General features: G+C 38.9%; 2 protein-coding genes across 3 annotated transcripts; one reads left to right on the top strand and one right to left on the bottom strand.

The window, feature by feature from the left end:
* Positions 1-41: 41 nt before the first annotated feature.
* Positions 42-13852, top strand: LOC133990520 (ankyrin repeat domain-containing protein 13C-like). The gene is made up of 13 exons (XM_062428859.1): positions 42-865; positions 964-1005; positions 2607-2711; positions 5305-5390; positions 5612-5657; positions 5874-5940; positions 6106-6250; positions 8025-8156; positions 9446-9607; positions 9688-9767; positions 9925-10023; positions 11707-11807; positions 11900-13852. The coding sequence occupies exons 1-13, from the start codon at positions 487-489 to the stop codon at positions 12028-12030; spliced, it is 1575 nt and encodes a 524-aa protein (XP_062284843.1). The 5' UTR covers positions 42-486; the 3' UTR covers positions 12031-13852.
* A 237-nt stretch (positions 13853-14089) lies between these two features.
* On the bottom strand, positions 14090-21741 carry LOC133990570 (serine/arginine-rich splicing factor 11-like). 2 transcript variants are annotated; one of them, XM_062428921.1, is made up of 12 exons: positions 21453-21741; positions 20108-20241; positions 17892-18007; positions 17159-17239; positions 17010-17047; positions 16741-16874; positions 16533-16605; positions 16312-16431; positions 16121-16210; positions 15902-15985; positions 14839-15004; positions 14090-14750 (listed from the first exon to the last, which is right to left on the bottom strand). In XM_062428921.1, the coding sequence occupies exons 1-12, from the start codon at positions 21572-21574 to the stop codon at positions 14559-14561; spliced, it is 1350 nt and encodes a 449-aa protein (XP_062284905.1). In that variant the 5' UTR covers positions 21575-21741; the 3' UTR covers positions 14090-14558. The 2 variants fall into 2 exon arrangements, with proteins under 2 accessions (XP_062284905.1, XP_062284906.1); XM_062428922.1 differs by lacking the exons at positions 20108-20241; positions 21453-21741 and adding an exon at positions 18251-20059.
* Positions 21742-22052: the final 311 nt, after the last annotated feature.

The following is a 22052-nucleotide window of genomic DNA, read 5'->3' as shown; positions in this document are numbered from 1 at the left end:
TTTGCCGCAAGGCAAACGGAATCGGTACCTCAACGCAACGCAACGTAGCGTATACCCAAGAAGCGGTGGAAGAGACAACGATGATGTAGTCGCTGCCTATTCGTTTTCATTCACAGCTGTACGTTTATTTAGTGCGTGTGTGTTTGTCTCTCTCTTTGTGTGTGTTTTTATGTTAAGCTTTATTTTGTGTGTTTTCAACACCGCACCCACCATGTTCATTTTTTATTGTGGGCTAACAAGCTAACCGTCTGCTGGGAGCTAATGTTTGCACTGGAGCTTAGCAGCAGCAGCAGGTGTAGCGTTATTTGAACACCAGAGAGCAAACAGTTACTAAGGCTGCGATTTGTGTGCAATTGTTGAGCACCGTTATAGCTTGAATTTAACACCAAAATTTGCGGATATTGCATGTGCTTTGTGGCCACATCTTCCACCCTTCTTGTAGCCTGGTAACGCGTTGGCCTGGTAACGTAAGTGCAGTTCATCATCATGACAGGCGAGAAGATACGCACCATGCGAAAGGACCACAACAAACCCAACAAAAATGAAGATATTATGGACACGTACGATGAAACTTCAAACGGGACTATCCCTAACGGTACCAGTAACCATTTTAAATCCAACAAGGCTTTCCAGAAATCAGTCAAAGCCTCGGTACTGCAGCAGCAACAGCAGCTCAACGCAAACAACATCAATGGTAATTCATCCTCAGTGGGCACCATTGTTAATGATGACAACAAGAATCCAATCATCCTGACTAATAATGAGGACTTAGAGTTTCCTGTTCATGAGTGCGTGTTCAAGGCAGATGTGAGGCGGCTCTCCTCTCTCATCAGGACCCATAGCATCTCCCAAAAAGATGTACATGGTAAGTACTCTGCTATGCAATGTAATAACATTAGTATGTGTTTTAATTATTATAATGATTTATCTGCACTCTTTTCTAACGTGTCTCTCTTTTTTTAGGGAACACACCTCTTCACCTAGCTGTGATGATGGGCCACAAAGGTAAAGCTTTTTCTTTCTTTCTTTCTTTTTTAAATTTATAGACATTATTCACATTTTAAATACAGAAACCAAGAAGAGCAAAACAAATACTAAACACAGAAAAATGGAAACAAATATGAGGTCCAGGGCAAGTTTGCTTAATTAAAAAAACAACAACAAAAAGCAAAAAATACATGATACATACAATAATTATAAATAGTTTGTCACACTCACATTTTTGCTACTGTTTTTCTCCCAAATCTTTTTGGAGTCGTATGGAATAAGATATAGTGGTAGAGCCAGATATAGTGGTAGAGCCAGTATTTTGTGATGGCCTTTTTGCTTGTTGCTAGTAAGACCTTTAGAAGGTAAGTGTGATTTTTACTCAGTCCTTCCAGACAAAGATATAGCTTAACAATAAAATAATAATGATAATGCATTTAATTTGTAATGCACTTTTAATTCACAGTGAATCTCAAAGGGCGGCAGTGTTAAAAACATATAACAAAGAAAATAGCAAGAGTAAAGATGAAAAAGTTTCTGATTGTTATTAGCCTGTTTTAAAGAGTCTGTGGTCTGTGTTGCCCTCAGATGGGTTAGAGAGGCTGTTGCAGAGCTTGGTGCCCAGAGGCTGCAACTAAATATTATTTTCATTATCGATTAATCTGTAATTTTTCTTCTCGGTTAATCAATTAATTGTTTGGTCCTTTAAATGTAAAAAAAAAAGATGAAAAATGTTTCTCAAAGCGCAATGTGACGTCCTCAAATATCCACACCCAAAGATTTTATTATTCTTTACTGTCACAGAAGAATAAAGAAACTAGAAAATATTCACATTTGAGAAGATGTGATGAGAGAAATTGAAAGTCTTCTTCTTAAAACGATAAATAGTTGGCAATTTGTGTAAAGTATTAAAATGTATTGAACTTGCTTTTCATTCTCAGTAGCCCATTGTCATACACACAAGATTAACCAAAATACACAAAAGGCTCTCGAGTCATTTTTAATTTACCAATCTCTATTTGAATCCAGGAAATTGCACTAAATCTCCTGTGCTCTGTGGCCTTGCATCTGTCCTAATGTGGCTTTATTGGAGCAGTTTTTGGCATCCTCATTAAAGGCCCATTTTACAGCACTGTCAGTTCTTTTTTTTTAGTTAGTTTTGTTTATTTGTTTTGTTTTTGGGGTAGCTTCCATACCCCTGCTACACTCAGCATGTCTTATCTGACCTCTAAGAGTGCAGAATAGTGCATTCACGTCAACTTTATTTCAGGGGCAAAATCACAAATAACGAATTTGCCTCAGAGGGTTTTACAAAGTGTACAGCACGCATGAAAAAACAGCTCCTCCTCAGAATAGAGGTAGTAGTTCCTGATAGTATTGTTGATGATTAATGAGTACTACAAAATATGCATAATGAAGGTTAGATTTAGGGGTAACATGAAGCTCAGTAGTCAAAGTTAATACTGAAACCTCGAAATTCACTGTTTATATTTGGCATGACTGTTTAAAAACATGAAATAACAGCAAAGTGGGGACAGTACAGTAAACAAACAATAATGTAGACTTAATTACGTTTGTGTTTATGAGATATATATTTTTGTGTGTGTTTTTTCCTTCAGAGTGTGCCCTCCTGCTTTTGGCTCATAACGCACCTGTAAAGATAAAGAATGCCCAGGGATGGAGTCCTCTAGCTGAAGCCATCAGCTACGGAGACAGACAGATGAGTAAGTTATGTGAACAGAGCTCTCGGTTACCGCCTTGGTTTTCATATTTGAATGTGTTTATGGCACCTGGCACTCGCACACCCTCACATTTGAACGTTTAGATCCGACACCGCCTGTTTTAATTGTCCCGTTTATTTAGAACGATGTCCACTTAAATCCGTATTCGTGGACTACTCGGTCATTCTGACACCTTTAATGGCTTTCTATATGAATGCTCATGTGGTAGCTGCGTTTGTCAATGTCAGCGTGAGAGTATTTCACTCTGCATTTATTTGTGTTGCTGACCGACTCAAAAATAGATTTCAGGATGAGAAAAGGAAGTTGAAATATTTATGTGACGTTCTCAGATTTAATAAAGTGGAGTAGATAATCTCATTGCAAATATTTATCTCCCAGAGTCCTGGAGTTTCTGATATTGGGTGAACAAATCGGTTTAACTGGCCTCAGCTGGACTCCAGTGAAGCTGCAGAGAACATCTTAAGATACAAGAAAGAATTACAACATCTTACTTACATTATAATTATTAGCACAATTAACCAGTTAATCAGTGTTATGGTTAATTCTTCTTTCACCGCATTCAAATCAAGGAGACTAAATGTTTTTCAGTGTTTGAGCGTCGAGTGTTTGAACGACTGACTACTTTATGGGTCATTTAACTGTTTAAAGATTGCGACTGCAGTCTGAATGTCGGTCCAGCTAAAGAGCTAAAGGTGGGGGATTTTCTCTGAGCGCTCGTCACCCAGATGGGTTGGAACGGAGCCTGAACGATGGCTTAGTGTTAGGAAGCCCGGAGCTTACAGCCTGGTCACTACCCTGCTTAATGATGCTGCTGCTTTTAGATCTGACATCCTGTGAAAAGAGACAAATGACATGTGAGAGGTAGCAGCTAATGGCTTTGGGATGAATTCACTGCTCTGTTCTTTTTCCTGGTGCCGTGTTAATTTTGTATAGACCAGTGAAGATAAAAGAGAAGATGAAGGCCAGGCTGAGAACCTCTGTGCTACTGAAGGGGCCGGTGAATAATTTACAGTGTCTCAAGTTTTTTTGTGACAAAGCTGAGCCGGCCCATTTCTGTCGTCGCTGTGTAGATAACTTCGCTGCAAATCGTCAGCATCCACGTCTTAAACAGCCTGTGAGGCTGTTTTGAAAAATGACCCTCAACCTTGTTAGTATGCATGTCGACTCTCCATCCCTGCTGTGGCAGGCCGGCTTGGGACCGGGACCAGGAGTTTCGCTTTGAGAAGGTCACATCACTCACAAGGGTGAAGGGGGGAGGCGGGGGAAGCAAAGAGGGGGGCTGGGCAAATTAACATCATCAAAAAGGACATGCAAAGAAAGTCAAACTCCAGTGATGTGGTGTATTTAGGTTTAGGTCTTTGGTTAAATGAAAAGCAGCTTTTAGCGAAGGGGACAAATGGAGACTAACGTGTGCTTAATACCAAACATGTGGGTCACAGTTTTTCACGAATCACTGCAGTCGTGTCATCAGTCATCATCACCTCTCACTTTAACACATGTAAGCGTTGTGTCAGCAGCTCCCTCGCTGGGTCATCTCCGTGTGCAGTGACGAGTGCAGCAAGCGCTTTGTCAGCACTCCACAGTCCAGTCTACTCTCAGTCCAGTATTTCCCCCAGGTCAAGATAACCAGGATGCATCTGAGATACAGTATGTTCATATGTTATCAGGGCTGCACGGCTACACATCCAGGATGACTGAAGTGGTCAGTAGATATGTGAGAGAGCGGGCTGTACTACATGGGAGCAGTGGGTTGTGTCATCTGATCCAGTCCCTGCTGCACTAATGCATGTAATATGAAATATGTTCCCTCTGAACAGGAATTAGCTGGAGCTTTACTGTATATCTCCAACACTGGTGCAGCATTGAACTTGCTGTTAGATTTGTGGCTTCTAAGTGGAGGGTTTCTGGTGGACGGGCAAAAAAAAAGAAAAGAAATACATGAATAAGACTCATCTTTCCCTCAATATGATGCAACATCGGACATTGCAGGGAAAGAAACCCGACTGATGCTGATCTTTTTTTAGCTTGATAATGATGAAAAATAAAAAATATGATGGTCATAAAGTGGCCAATATTCATATAAAATCTCACACTTAACATAAAAAAACATTGTCGGTAAAGAATCCTTAAAATTGATTTTTTAAAATTATGTTTTGTGGGCATTTTTGCCTTTTATTTGATAGTAGATGGCATAGAGGCCGACAGGAAACAGGGAGAGAGAGAGGGGAATGACATGCAGCAAAGGTCCCTAGTTGGAGTCATACCAGGGATGCTGCAACTATGTGGCATGTGCGGGAACCACTCGGCTATCAAAACGCTCCCAAAATTTTAAAATTAAATAATTATGATCAAGTGAAATTTTACAGTTGAAAACTAAACTTGTCAGTGCACTGTGGTGGAAAAACTAGCTCTGCCGATAATCTACTTCACGAGCCGAATTGTCTTATGATTTAAAACGACCATATGGTGATGTAAGAACTGGACCGCACACTTAATGACACTGGATCTTCCAGATGTGAATGTGTGTAACCGAGTTGATTCTTTCTCATCCTCTCTCTTTTTTTTTCTTCCTCAGTTACAGCCATACTGCGGAAGTTAAAGCAGCAGTCCAGGGAGAGCGTGGAGGATAAGAGGCCAAAATTACTGAAAGCTCTCAGGGAGGTGAGAATCAAACTTACTCCACTCCCACAGATGCTGATGCCACACCAAACGTTCGCTCCGTTGTGTTAAAATCTACTCAGGCTTTGATTTGCATAAATTACGACTGCCTGTCCTTGAATATGCGTTATAACTGCTGAAATGCATAATTAGAAATCTTCACTGTGCTGTACTCTTTTCCTCCAGTAGCATGTGTGTTTGAAATGTTTGTATCTTCTCTGCAGCTCGGTGACTTTTATCTGGAGCTGCACTGGGATTTTCAGAGCTGGGGTGAGTTTTCATTCGTGACATAAGCCAAACATGGTTGAATGTTGTATTCTCACACATTTTTGCTGCATCGTAGCTGTTTAGAGCTTACATTTTAAATCATTTTGCTGATTTGTTGTTGTTTGGTTCAACTGTTGCTTTACCTAAATACTCAATTTAATTAAATCAGTCAAAAACTTACAGCAGCCAAAGTCATTCACACTCTTTTCTGTATTGTAGTGCCTTTGTTGTCACGGATGCTGCCATCTGATGCATGTAAAATCTACAAGCAGGGCATCAACATTAGGTAAGACATCAAATACTAGTCGAAGGCTGTTGCTGCACCTGTGAGAGGATGTGTTTCACAGAGTGCTTAAATCAGAAAATGTTACAAAATTCAGGTCATGGACTTCTTTTAGATATAAAAAGTAGGACATAATCTTCACATATAGTCTCCTCTCTCCTGATTTAGACTTGACACCACTCTCATAGACTTCACTGATATGAAATGTCAGCGCGGAGATCTTAGCTTCATTTTCAACGGCGAAGCTTCTCCCTCGCAGTCCTTTGTGGTTCTGGACAACGAAGCAAAAGTGTACCAAAGAATACACCATGAGGTGAGCAAGCGGTATCGTTAGGCGTCTGTTTCACGTTGTGTCATCAGCTGTTAAAGTATATATATACATATATATATATATATATATATACAGTTGCAATCAGAAATATTCAACCCCCCAAAGATTTTAAGGATTTATCTATTAAAGTTTTGTCAAAGAGCCAGATTCTTCTTTGGATGACTTCTTTATGAGTTGAGTGATACATAAAATAAACATAGAAAATAAATGATCTAGTATTTGTGTGTAACAGTATATTTTGTTAAGATAGCCATGTCACAATTATTCAACCCCTATATAATATTGTTGTTTTTAAAGCCTTCCGCTGGTTTTTATGGCCTAAAGTGGAGTAGAAACATAATGAAGCCTTTGGGAACTCTATAATGATCCTTCATTTGATTCAGCTGTGATGCATATATAAACCCCACCCATGAAGGTGAGCTGCAATCATGGGAAAGACAAAGGAGCTTCCATAAAGCTGAGAGAGGAGATTATTTCATCACACCTGAAGAGCTTTGGGTATAAGAAGATTTCCAAAACATTCAACATTCCGAGAGACACCATTGGGAACATCATAAGGAAGTTCAAAACATCTGGAACAGCTGCAAACCTGCCTGGCTGTGGAAGAAAGCCCAAAATTTCATCAAGGGCCCATAGCAACTTAGTCAGGACAACTGAGAAAACCCCCCATGTTACTGCAAAACAACTACAGGAGGCTGGTATAAGTGCTTCAGTGGCAACTATAAGACGTGTACTGAATAAACAAGGACTTCATGGCCCGACTCCAACACGCTCCACTCTTGACCACAAAGAACATCAAAAGTCGCCTAGAATAATCCAGGAGGAATTTGGATAAGACTACAGAGTTTTGGGAGACAGTTCTATGGACCGATGAAACCAAGCTGGACCTGTTTGGACATATGGATCAGCAGTATGTCTGGCGTGCGAAAGGCCAGGCTTATGACCACAGGAATACCATCCCCACAGTCAAGCATGGAGGTGGATCATTGATGATGTGGGGCTGTATGTCTGCAGCAGGAACTGGCAATCTTGACCGTGTACCTGGAATCATGGATTCCCAGAAATACCAGGCCATTTTAAGGAGGAACGTGATGTCTTCTGTTGACAAATTGAACCTTGGTGATCATTGGACTTTCCAGCAGGACAATGATCCCAAGCACACCTCCAAGTCAACCAAAGCTATGTTGAGAAATGGATCCTGGAATGTCCTGGAGTGGCCTTCTCAGTCACCAGATTTAAATCTGATTGAAAATCTTTGGTGGGATTTAAAGAAGGCAGTTGCAGCACGGAAGCCATCAAACATCACTGAGCTGGAGGCTTCTGCTCATGAAGAATGGGCAAAGATACCGATCGAGAGGTGTAAGAAGCTTGTCAGCACCAACCGAAAATGTTTGTTAGAAGTTATAAAAGCAAAAGGATGCTCCACAAAGTACTGAAGCTGGGGGTTGAATAATACTGCACATGCACATTTGTTAAGAGAGTTACATTTTTCATTTGAACTTCAAAGTTGAGTCAACTTGTGTTGTCAAAATAACTCAAATATGTATCAATAAATATGTTCTGTTATTTAATGAGGTTTTTTGTCACTTATTGTCATTATCCTTGATACACATCACTAAAATGTCTTTTGAGGTGAGGGGGTTGAATATTTCTGATTGCAACTGTATATATATATATATATATATATATATATATATATATATATATATATATATACATAAAAAGGAAGACCTAACTTTCCTTGTTGTGCCTGAAGGAGTCAGAGATGGAGACTGAAGAAGAGGTGGATATTCTGATGAGCAGCGACGTCTACTCCGCAACTCTGTCCACAAAGTCGATCTCTTTCTCCCGCAGTCAGATCGGCTGGCTTTTCAGAGAAGATAAAACAGTAAGTTTTATGTCGTAATTATGATTAACACTAAGAGGTGCAGTCTTGTGTCTACATGACAAATTTCAAAGTTAGCCACATTAAAAAAAAAATAAAAAAAAGTCAATAAAATGTTTAAATTTAAAGTCAAAAAGTTTAGTCAAAAAGTTCTAGTCAAAAGTTTGGACACACTTTCTCTTTCAAGTGAATGGAAACGTGTGTGAAAACGTTTGACTGGTACTGTACATAAATTCCTTTCTAAAAGTTTAATAAAGTGGGTGGAGGAAAATACATGAAATTAAAACAAGAAAGGAAATATAAAGAAGTGGTTCACAAAAGTTGCAATAAGAAAACCTTTACTGTCAAGCTGCTGTATTAAAGATATATTTTAAAAGTCAGTTCACAGGCTTTTGATTGTTTATTCCACATTGTTGTTCCTACGACAACACTCAAAGCAAGTGAACTTCTGCTATATACAATTTAACATCCCAAAACATAATGTAAATGAGGCCTGGTGGTTTAAAGCAGTGGTTCCCAACCATTTTTAATATAGTACCATCTAAAATAAACTTAAGCTCCCTCATTTCATGTCGCATGTCACAATGAAATGCTGCACAAGCTATTTCTTTCCCTCTCCTGAGTCCTGAGGGTGTAAAAGTGGCCCGTAGATCTGCAGCAATTAGTCGATGATTGATGGAAAAATTATGGGCAACTATTTTGATAATCAATGCATTGTTTTTCAAGCAAAAAAGACAGAAGTTCCCTGGTTCCAGTTTCTTTAGATGTGAAGATTTGTTGTTTTTTCATCAACTTTATAAAACATAATTTGCAAAACCGAAGGTTCTGGACTGTCGGTCACACAAGAAAAATGAATTGAAGGCGTCACAGAGGGCTGTAAGAAACTGAATGGTCTATCAAATGTTACAGAACTGAAAAACAATTAATCGAGAAGATAATCAGCAGAGTAATTCATAACTTAAATGACAATTTTTTGCAGCAGTAGTATCCAATACTTCATAGACAATCAGATCTCAGAGTCCCAAGTCCCCTAGTGTGCAGCACAGTCGGTTTGTTTATGTTTTCTTGCTCTATGAATCTGAAAGGCCTGTGCCTACATTCAGTGGTTTTATAAACTCAAGCAGAGATTTCACTCTTTGTGGGGATGAGAGAATTTTTAGAGTTGGTATTGTCCTGCCCTCAGGCTACTTCTCACTGTATTTGAAGGATTCAGCAGTGGGATTGAAAGTCAGTGGGTAACTCTTGATAAAATTGTACCATCTGCTTGTTTTGTTTGTCTTTTTCCTGTATAGGAGAGAGTCGGAAACTTCCTGGCTGACTTCTATTCAGTGAACGGTCTGATGCTGGAGTCAAGAAAACGGCGAGAACACCTAAGTGAAGAAGATATCCTGAGGAACAAAGCAATCATGGAGAGCTTAAGTAAAGGAGGCAGCATCAGCGAACAAAACTTTGAGGTGAGCTGAAAGGAATTCAACATGTAAAGATGCTTTAATGACTGTGATTATGCCACTGACTGATATTTTCTCCCCCCTAGCCTGTGAGAAGGCAGTCCCTCACAGCTCCAGCCCCAAACACAATTTCTTGGGAAGAATACATCACCGCAGAGCACGGAAAGTACGCATCTAGTGTGTCTTTTTTACAATTTCATCAGTCCTCGTTATAATTTATTCAGGGCTGTTACTATAAATTCTTAATCTGAAGTCCGTGTGAACCAGTGAGGATCATGAAAAGCAACGTCTTTGTGTGTTTGTCTGTCTCTCCCCTCCTTCAGGCCACCTCATCTTGGGAGAGAGCTCGTGTGCAAGGAAAGCAAGAAGAACTTCAAAGCCACCGTAGCCATGAGCCAGGATTTTCCTCTAGGCATCGAGTCGTAAGTACATCCCTTCCTTCTTAGATCTATTTACAAAGCTTTCTGCACAGATTGATCTTGGATGAATACACTTTGGTACACATGGGACTTTATAAGAACGGGGGGGTATAGGGATGAAATGATTCGTATCAGATAATTGGGCCAGGTAGACTCAAAGGCTTCTCTGATTGTGTGTGACAGCTGCCAATTAGATGCTAACAAAATCAGCTGCTTCTCCATGCAAGAAAAAAAACAACTGTTTTGCATAATTGTTTAAATCGATAAGGCCACCACGTTATCTCTGTCATGTTTAACCCATGCATCCGCAAACTTGCTGCATTTGTGTTGAAGTTCTCCTTGATCTGCTGCGTCCTGGATTGCAACTCATTTGTACATGTCTTTGCCCAAGTGAATAAATGTAAATGTTGATCTTAGAGCCGAGAGAACGTAGGATTTCTGAGGCTGATAATTGAGCTGCAACCATTAGTCGATTAGTTCATGAACAGAAGATTACGTGGAAACTATTTTGATAATTGAATAATCAGCTACACATTTTTTCAAGGAAAAATACCAAACATTCGTTGATTCAAGGCTCTCAAATTTGAGAATATGTTGCATTTCTTGGTCTGACATTACTGTAGCTTTAATATTTAAGACATTTGAGGACATCACCTTGCACTCTAGGATGTTTTGATTAGTGTTTACTGACCCAATAATTCATCAATTAATTGTTAAAATATTTTCCAGATTAATCTATAATAAATAATCAATAGTTATATATTGATCCACATGTTCTTACATAAACACACATGTTATACAAGAACTCCATTTGGCTTATTAAATAAACTGTGACTAGTATTTTACAGTGAGATATTTAAACTGGTCGGTCCTCTCTGGTGGACATACTCTGTGACGGTGACACACGGTGAGGTCATTATTGTACATTTGGATCCTGATTAGTTGTTACCTTGGCAACAGCTACTCCTCCGGTGGTCCAAAAGTAATTTCCTGATACAGATGAATCTGCAATAACCTAATATTGGCGGATAATTGATTTGTTTTGTATTTGTCATACATACACAAACAGACAATGGCAGTGAGTTGTTTCGCCGGTAACATACTGAGTAGAAAAAGAGCTTTGACTCAAACATGATGTGTTTGTTTTTTATTTATGATGTAACATGTTAAAGCACGGTAAAATATTTCCATGACGTAGAACAAATAGCTTTTTCTCCTTTTCTGAATGAACCTTAACAGAGTAATACAACCTCCTCCTTTATTAAGATAATAGATTTTAAATGGGATTTTATTATTTTATGTAATGTTAAAAATGCTGTATTTATATATATATATATATATATATATATATATATATATATGACAACTGCAGAGAAATTATTTTATTTTATAAGATGATGTACACAGACATACAGACATACAATGTTGCTTCTCCTTAAAGAGTCACAAGCTAAAAAAAACTTTATTCCTCATGATTGTTCCATACTAGTTTAGTCTGATTCAGCCACCTGAGAAGAACCTGTACCTTTTTTTTTTTTCTTCACTCAAGATCTCAAATTGCAGTCGCATTTAATCAACTCGTTATTGTTGTTCAGATTTGCGAGGTCGTCTGTACCTGACAGGAAATGTTGGCAAAGAAAAGCTGTGAAACACACAATGTGCTGATTCATTCTCCTCCGCCTCCAGGTTACTAAATGTGTTGGAGGTCATCGCCCCGTTCAAGCACTTCAACAAACTCAGAGAGTTTGTTCAGATGAAACTTCCGCCCGGGTTTCCAGTCAAACTCGGTATGTGTGTGTCAACCTACCGCTGTGTTCCTGTGAGCTTGAGGGGGGAACGATCTCAAAATAACCTTTTTATTCTGTTTTCTCCCTCGCAGACATCCCCGTCTTCCCCACCATCACAGCAACTGTCACCTTTCAGGAATTCCGCTACGACGACTTTGAAGAGTCTATTTTCTGCATCCCAGCTGAATACAAAGAAGATCCCAGCCGCTTTCCCGACCTCTGACCTGTAAACGCAACTGACACACAGGAAATGACCAGTGAATACGTTTAGGGAAACATGAGGAATCCAGTGTTGTTTTACTCCTATTAATATATATTACCTGATTAAAAAAGAAAAAGAGAAAAAAAAGGGAACTGGTCTTATAGATCAGTTATTGTTCATTATGCTGATGGATCCAAAGCAAATCAATGCAAGCAGATGTTACAGAGCGCCATCTCACACATAGATGTGTACCGGCAGTCGTTTTTTGTGTGAAATGAGTGATAGCTTTTATTGTACACGCTGTTTGCCAGCTGAGAAGTTTAAATCTGTGCTGCTGTTCTCTCCCATGAAAGCTGTCAGACGACACAGCCTGGACTCTTAATCGTCACAATTTTAATGACTATATCTACTCTCTCCCCTCATCTCAAAGGACTGATGACTGACTTCTCATTCTCAAAACTGCTATGACACCGTCATCTGTAAATAATTCACCTTCTCATCTGTACTTCATAACAAAAAGAATCACAAATATTGCTATATACTCAAACTGAGCTTAATATTCATTTATAAATTATGTATTATATAAATATACATATATATATATATATAAAAACTCATGGAGTAACACTGTGTAGCAATACATTTCCAGTACTTAAGAATGTTTTTAACCAGCTGGGAGAAGGTTTAGCATAAAACACATTCTTAACAGTTCGTATATTCAAGCCTTTCCCCGGTTCAGGACGCAACCTCCTGTATTTTCAGGTTAGCTCATGTTACCTCTCGGCCGTCTCCATGTTTGTCGTGATAGTATGAATTCTGTGCTCGGTGTGAGTGAATAATTGTACTGTATCGAGGATTGTTGTATGTACGTTTGTGTGTGGGAGAACCCAGATGGGATATCAGGGAAACTGTTTAGTTTAATAATGCACTGATATTAAGTATATTTAAGGCATGCTATGGCTGTGTTGGCCTGTCGGATCTCATGCATCTTTAAGCTATATTCTCTGAACATTTGTTACATTACCTGCAGACTTATTGGTATTAAGATTAAGGAAGAACTGAACAATTGTAACACTAACACTTTGAAACACCTTTTTAGTGCTTATAAAATCTCCTTAATATTAGTCTGCGTATAATTTTCCTTTGTTTTTTTCTTCTTTCTTTTTTTTTTTTTTTTTTTTTTTTTTTTTACAAAGGAAAGTGAACTAAGCTGTGAAGTTGATATTGCTGGATATCCCAAAACTGTCCAGAGGAGAAATAATCTGACCTGTTGAGTTGTCTCTGGCTTCAGTTAATATGTACTGCAACCATACCTACTTCACATCCCTTTAAATAAAGCACCAGCATCATGTTTCATATGACTTTGTGTAAGTATAATTCAAAGACACCGTTCTACACCAGGCCTCCAGGTGGATTATATGACAATGTGTATCGAAATATGAGCCGACGGAAAGTTGTTAACTATCAGATATTTTGCCACAGGCCTACTGTTCTATTGTGTAGCTGTACCACTGATTTGTTTAGAGTTTATTTTGTAGGCTGTGTTACAAATCAATGAGCAGCCTGCTTAGCCATGACTGCTTAATGGCTATATTGGAAGAATTACCTTGCCAGATCTTAAAACTCTGGATTGTTCAAAAAACACTATGATGGGGGATTGTATGCATTTTTTTCCCACCTTACTTCCAAATGCTTGATGTTCAATCAATGATACAAATTTGTTCTCCCATCAAAAATCTTGCAATATTGTGTATCATTTTTGAAGGATTTACATCTTTTACTTGAATTTAAATAACTCCTTTACAAGTAAAAGTCCTGCACTGAAAATACATGTAATATCAGATAAATGCTACTCATTAAACAGAATGATCCCCGTTATACTAAATGTATTTGTGATTATTTCTCCATTAATGTGTAGAAGCGTTTTTATTATAAAAAGAAGCTGTTTAACTATCATATTAACAATTTGAGCATAATCTGGATCAATCCATATTTTACTAAATGATAAAGTATAAAAGTAGCACAAAACTCAATTACTGCATATCACTGACATCCACCCACACAGAACCATGAATTCAAGTCTCGCTTCTCCAAATTGGTTTATTATATAAAAGAAATCCTTGATAAAACAATCAACACTTTCAAATAAGAAGAAGCAAAAGCAATAACTGTTTCGATAAGGTGAGAAAGAGGCCTGAGCAACACGTCACAATACACGACAAAAATGTAAGGATACAATATATGTGAAGAAATGACAACACAAGCTCAAGAGAAAAAAGCAAAGCGAGTCTACTTCTGGCTTCAACCGATTACATTTGTAAAGGCAAATGGAAAGAAACGCCACAAACTGAGAGGAACACAATATGTCAGGAAAACTCGAGGCAAAAATGACTTAATAATTCTGCAGGAGATGGCTCTTCTGTGCAGGGAAAAAAACAACAACCATTGAGCGCACTTTTCACATTTCAGATTAACCCCAGTGGGGGTGAAAAAGTCGTAACACGTTCACAAATGAAACAGATCATGTGGGACTAAGCGGGACGGCACACTCAGTCGCTGACATCCATGTCTTCTTCATGGCGATCGTCAGCGCCGTTCACTTTAGAGTGCTTCCCGTGCCGTGCCGTGCCGTTACCTTCTGCAGACCGAGGCGACAGAGCGGAGTCGTCTGAATCCTTCCTGTCCTCCCCGTCCTTCTCGCTGTCGTAGCCTTGTTCTTCTTCATCGTAGTCCCTCGTGATCTGTGGAAGGAAACAAGTGGATGCAACATTTTAAAGCACCGGTTTACATCACAGCAGCAGAGCTCGTGGTGCATAAGCAGCTGCCAACCTTTACATCGCCTTTCTCTCCATCCGATTTCCTCTCCCGCTCTCGTTCTTTGTCTTTACTTTTCCTTTTCTTGCTGATGGAGCGCTCAGGTTCATCTCGACCGCGCTCCTTATCGCTCCTGCGGTCCCGGTCTTTTTCCTTGTCCCTTTTCTTCTCCTTCTTGTGCCTGAACAGAGTGGAGAGAGTGGAGCTATTGTTTTAAAAGGTTAATGTCTTCATGATCTAAAAAATAGGAATTAGCCACACATATTTCACATCAGCACACTCGTACCTGCTGTTCACCTGAATAATAAACTGCACTGGGCTGTCAATGCAAATTCACTATATAAGAAAAGACAGAGCAGACTATCTGCTGCAGAGACTCAAGTCTTTGGGAGAGCAGAGGGCACTCCTGATGACCTTTTATGACTCTGGGGAAGCAGCTCTCGACTGCTGACAGGAAGAAACTTAACAGAGTGCTTAAGAAGGCCAGCTCCGTTGTGGGATGCCCCCCTCGACCCGGTGGAGGTGGTGGGAGAAATGAGAATGATGGCTGAGCTATCCTCCTTGATGCAGAACATGTCCCGCCCCGTGCAGGACGGCACTGGGCAGCTCCTTCAGCAGCAGGCTGCTTCACCGGCAGTGTGTGAAAGATACTGCAGGTGCTTCCTGCTGCTGTCAGACTTTATAATGAGCACTGCTCCCAGTAGACCACACACATACACACACACACACACAACAAAACTGACAAATTCACTCGAGCAATATCAATGAAAACTAAACTGTGCAATATTAATGTTTCATATGTGCAATAATGTGAATTCAACCACTGAGTCTGCTGATTTATTTATTATATCTTGCTTTATCACTGACGCTTCTTGTTCTTGTTATGGCGCTATCGCCTTTGTTGCTGTAACGCTGCTAATTTCCCCGCTGTGGGATTAGCATAAAAGAAAGAAGAAAGTCTGCACACTGTCGCTCCCTTTACAAACACTGGTTTGATGTGATAACCAGGTGAGTGACGTTTCGAGCTGAACCGACTCCCACTGTGGGATTAGTAAAGGATTATCTAATCTTATCTAACCTTCGAGGAGATGGAGACCTGGAAATTCTCCTTTTTGGGGACTTTTTAGGAGATCGGCTGCTGCTGCGACTTCTCTTGCGTCTCCTGTGTGACACAATAGCAAAAAAAAAAGAGAAATGAATACCCTCGCTTGAAAAAAACAGCTCTGGGAAGTTACAGCATAAAAGCTTGTATGTGTCCATTTAGCTAAATTCCAACAAAGCACCAGACTTTACTCACCGGCTCACACTGCGTGACCTCCTGGTGGTGCTGTAGCTTTTAGGTGGCGTTTTGGATCTTCTTCTCCCTGAGTCGTCTTTCTTTCCATCTCTGTGAATAAATTGAATGTCTTAAATTTAGACAGGCTCCATCCTCAACTATTAATCCCTAAAAAGAGGTTAAAAAAGTAGCCTTTGAGATGGTTAACTCACCTGGATCTGCTTTTCGATCGTCTGCTTCGTTCTTTGGAGTGGGTCCGTCTCCTGCGTGGGCTTTTGGAGCGCCTCCTGCTTCTCGAGGTCGATCGTCGCCTCGATCTGCTCCTGGTTCTCCTGCAAACAAACATTGACAGACTATTTTACTTTATCCTAAACATTGGTTGTTTAACCAACAACATATCCTTGTCCATTTCACAAGTTTAACAGTAGTTCACCTGTGTCTTGAACGGGATCTGGACCTCCTTCTTCTGGATCTGGACCGGGAGCGCTTCTTTTTGCTCTCCTTATCTGCAGGAGAGCAAAAGCAGACATAGATTAGTATTTATAGGTGCAATATTACGTGTTCAAAATAAGATGATCTTAATTATCACTAATCATCACCGCAATGCAGAGAGAACATCCTCTAAACGTTTGTGAACTCACTTCCAGGTTCAATAGCGGCAGAAATGAGCGACTGGGCCTCTCGAACTCTCTTCATGGCCTCTTCAATTTCTTTGTTAGATGTGTCAGCCTTCAAGCCAGGATTCAGATTTAATCCTGCAGCCAAGGGATTCAGTCTAAACAAAGTAATATTAATTAGTTGAATCATCATTACAACGAACATGCTCACACATCTATTTCTTTCCCTGGTGTTAAACCTGCATTCAGGCACAACTTTCAGGGCACAGATGAGCTTCTTCATACTGACTTACTTTGGATCTGTCATGAGCTTTAGCAGCTGATCAGCAGCCTGTAAAGAGACAAACAAATGGTAAAGGTTTGTTTGATGAAATATATTGCATGTTCAACATAAGCTAATTATGGTTTACTATGTTCATTGTCAATCAAGGAGATCTCTCACCTGGGGATTCATGGAGGGTCCTGGGAATCCAAATGCAGCCATTGCATCCATGTTTGGACCACCGAAGGGGTTCACTCCAATCTGAAATGTAACACAGACACACACAGACACACACACACGACGTAAAAGGTACTTGTGTTATGCCAGCCTATTATTGAGACTTTGAAATCTTACAAGTGTTCATGTACTCGATTAGATTATCATTATCTCCACATTATGATAGACGATGACAACGTGGCTATCTTTAACCATTTTTTTTGCAAATCACTTTCAAACAAAAGATAACATCGCCTACAAACAACTGTCAATTTTCAAGTTTGAAAACTGCCACTTTTGTTAACTATCGACCTTCATTTCACCCCACTAACTGCCATGTTCACTTTAGACCTCTAAGAAGGAAACATTCAAATTAAATGCACCTTGTGGTAAGATTATTTTGTCGGTTTCTGTTTCCAAACTAAAAAATTATTTTATATGATCAAAAGCTCCAGAACAACTGCTATATTATTTTTTAATGAAATTACATACATTTTTCAAAGAATTATGTTTTGATTTCTGTTAAAAAGCCTGGCACACTATTGGCTTGTGATTTTTACATTTTATGCTATGTGCCAGCAGAACATTAGCATTTTTTTTACATAGGTACATGACCTCACAAACATAATCTGATATCTGACAGTATATTTTCCCATGGTCAGAGAACTGGTACCAAACAGTGAGTTTGAGATCTTACAGATGGATTGGGGATGGGATTGGGTGTTGGAAGAAGTCCTCCTCCTGGCAGAATTCCTGCAACAGCATTTGCTGGCGCCAACAGTGACAAAGCTTTCGCCTCATCTGGAATAGAGCCTATAGGGAAATAAAAACAGGCATTAGGAGAGAACGACATCTTCTCACGCATCAACTATAGAGAAGACATTTTTGGAAAAGGACAAAAAAAGTCTTCACACTGCATTTCTTCAAATTAGGTTCAAAATGGTTACCTTCTAGATCTGAGAAGACTTCCCTTAATTCAACATAATCATTGCAGTGACATAACTATTGCTGGAATAAATCACACTACTCCAATGAACACTGCCAAGAATATATCACCTGAACGTGTTTTTTAAGTCATGAACCAAACGTTAGCAAGCACAGCTGCTTCTCCAGTTGGGTGTGCCCTCAATTTTCATATAGACGTTTATTGAAACAAGCGACTCACGTTGGCGGCTTCGCTACTAAAAGCACACAGAGAAAAATCGAGATACAAACAAAGAGAAATTTAGGGATTTGGCGAGAACACTATACAAGCCATCAGTGTCTACTTACCAGAAACACATATCAGAGGATATAGTGGAAAATACTAAATGACAATAGCAGAGTTCAGGGTAGGTAGCGTGTCTGCTGTACATCATTATTCTAGTATCCTTACCTGTCACTGCATCAATTAACCAAACCTAGGCAAAGGATGATTGGTTTGATTAATTTGTGCTACCACAGTCAAATAAAAAAGAATAACTGTATTTTTATATGTAAAATTTCCTCTGATTTCATTTTTTTTTTAAATGGGCCAAAATGAATAAATAAAGACCTCATAATCACCTCATAGAAAAACCAACCCCAAAAACAACTTTCACAAAAAGACATAACCAAAATTTGGACACACAACAATGACAACATGTAAATAAAAGAGCACACTGGAGAGAGAAATTGCTGCAGGAGACAAAACTGTTGGATGGTATTTTCAGCAGGGCCTGGTATACAGGACTGGCTGAGCCAGGAAAAAGAACTGTAAAACACAACAACAAAAGAAAACCACTGTTAAAGAGAATATTGTACCAACATTGTGTCATGTCGGGTGGGCATCTTAGACAACTTAAGACGAGATGTAGTATGACTATTATATATTATAACCAATCATTGACTCAGGTACACCTTGTTAATACCCAAATTATTATAAATTAATCAATAAACACCCAGTCTTTTTGAATAAACTATGGCCACCAGACCAAAATAACTTACTGCCTTTCAAATGTATTCATTATATATTTATGACTTTGATAGCCTTGTTCTTTGAGAAACAATACTTAAGCCATCGAGTGAAGTGGCTAAGAAGTGTTTTTGGAGTGTGGCAAAATAGTGCAGGATGAGCATTCTTTCAGGTTATGCCCCCAGTATCTGACCTTCATACTCTTAACTAAACCACCTAGAAAGGATCAAATTAGGCAGAAGAAAAGAGGAAAGAGAAGGCAGAGAAAGAATAGAGGACACAAAAAGAGAGGGGTAGGGCTTGAATGCTCCTGGCCTTTGCATATGTCTACAATCCCCTGTTGGCAGGCAGAGGACCACTTTCAGCCATCAACGAGGGGGCTGCTTTTGCCTTCTTCACTACAAAAACCACACACACACACACACATACACACACACACACAAATAACAGAGAGAAGTTTAACAGAGGATAGTCCAATATGGGGGAGAAAATAAAATGCATATGGTTAAATGTTTACACAACTTCACTTCTGAACTTTGAGGTGTCTGCAGCGCCCACAGCTGGGGAATGTTCAACTCCTACTCTGTAAAGCAGACTTTGGTATACTGCGATTTCTAAAATACAAAGCAAAAAATTGTTCTAGGCAGAAAAACAAAGCCAGATATGTATTTTTTTCCAGGAAATCAAATCCAATATATCAAGAGAGTTGCACAGTAGAGACAAGATGTGTTACCACAGTATACCAACAATCTGAGATTAGAGGTCTACTTTCCACACTTGTTCCATGAGATATAGACAATGGGAGGGAGTGTCATTTACATGTCCATCACAAATAATCTATTCACTTGCGCAATTCACAAATGGGAAGGCGAAATCTAGGGTTTTTTACAACTCTTTTTACATTGTCCCTATTCAAGAGTCATGCCATTCAATCCAATCAGCAAGGACCACTCATACATGGGATTCATTATGAGACAAACCTTCAGCAAATGGCACCACGATCAATGCTCGGTCCACAAACACAGTGTTTGTCAGATGTTGAGACACTCCGACAGACTCTGGCTCCTGGAACTTCACGAAGCACACCCGCGACGTCACCGGCATCGGAGAATCACTGAGGAAATAAAATATGTCGCAATAAACAACAAGTAAATCTAAACCATCATCTGAACAAATGAGTCCTTGTTTTATTGTGTCTTATGGCGATCTAATACAGTTAGATTAGTGTCTTCCCTTTAAGGGGACAAGGTGGACTCAAGCCAGGATAGCAAAATTCCCCCCACAGCATAACAGAGCCACTGGATCCCCTCACTGTAGGGGTCAAGCATTTCAGATCAGGTTTTCCATTAATTTGTCGCCCATCTGTGTTTTTTTTAACATTATGCAAACCAACCCCAAAGCATGTAAACCTGTATGTATGAGTAAACCTGATATGGTTCAAAAGTACTGGGAAATAATCATTTTTACTTGGGATGTAATACTTTTGACTCTAGATATATAGCATTACACTGCCTCACCTGATCTCTCTTTTTTAAAAAAAATAACTTCAGTTTCCTATTGGCGGAAATGAACTTCCACACTTAATGTTATTCTGGGAAAAATGTATAATATATTTCACCATTGTGGGCACTGAAAAACTGGGTTAACATTACAAATGACGGGGCTGTTGTATGTATTACTCCACTTATGCCAAATTAAATTTAAATTACTCTGTTACTACACGTATTATAAGAATAATAATAATTATAATAATAACGATAACTTATTTTATATAGCACCTTTTAAAAACAGATTACAAAGTGCTTTGAAACACAGAGAGCAGTAACAAGATGGAAGTAGACGATAATGAAATACACTAAGGAGATGATGAAAATAAAAACAAAACACATAAATAAATAAATAAAATAATGAAACACAGTAAGGAGATGATGAAAATAAAAACATAACACATATAAATAAAATAATGAAATACAGTAAGGAGATGATGAAAATAAAAACAAAACATATAAATAAATATAAAGTAGCAAAAAGGAAATATAAATAAATAAAATTAAGTAATATAAAATGAAATAAAAAGACAGTAACAACAAACAAATTACATCACATAAAAGCAAATCTGTACAAATGAGTTTTAAGCAGCGATTTAAAGAAAGGATTGTATTTTTATAATCATTTAAATACCAGAAAAGGCCATTAAATCTGGACTCAGGTTAGCATGTCAAGCCAACCTTTCCGCGAAGATACACTCGTTTACAAACCACACAGCTGATATGTGAGTGCTTTATTTCTTACGTTAAGTAGTAAAGGACTAATCAGTGTACTCACTCTGGTGGAAATAGCTTCAGCTCTTCGATGGTTCCCAGAAACCCGAACAGTGTCCTCATCTGATCCGATGTGGTGCTCGGCGACACATTGGTCACCTGGACTACCTTCGTGGTGTAACTCATGTTTTAAACAACAAAAAACAGCACAAACAATGACAGTAAGGTTAACCACTCGAGTTTACTGACAGTAAAGCGGGTCTGCTGGTGATTAAATCAGCCTGTATGAGGATAATTAGCTGGCTAGCTGTTAGCTTTCCACCACAACAACACTCCAGCTATAATTAGAGAGAGAGAGAAAGAGAGAGGGAGAGAGAGAGAGAGGAGTGCGCATGCGTATAATTGACCTCAGCTGCTGTGATAATTAAGATAAGATAATATATTCCTTTATTAGTTCCACAATGCGGAAATTTGCATTGTTACAGCAGCAAGTGGACAGCAAAATAGAATATAAGAGCAGCAATAAGAAAAGAATAAAGAACAATAAATAGTAAGTACGAAAACAATAAGAACAATAATAGTAAAAATATGTAATAAAGATAATCGTGACATTATTTACAAGAATAATATTGGTATTGAGGGTAAGATACTAGAGGTTCTTATT

This window comes from Scomber scombrus, chromosome 11, assembly GCF_963691925.1.
Source record: "Scomber scombrus chromosome 11, fScoSco1.1, whole genome shotgun sequence".
NCBI lineage: Eukaryota > Metazoa > Chordata > Actinopteri > Scombriformes > Scombridae > Scomber > Scomber scombrus.
The sequence above is the reverse complement of the archived record's forward strand: the minus strand, read 5'-3'. Positions and strand labels throughout refer to the sequence as shown.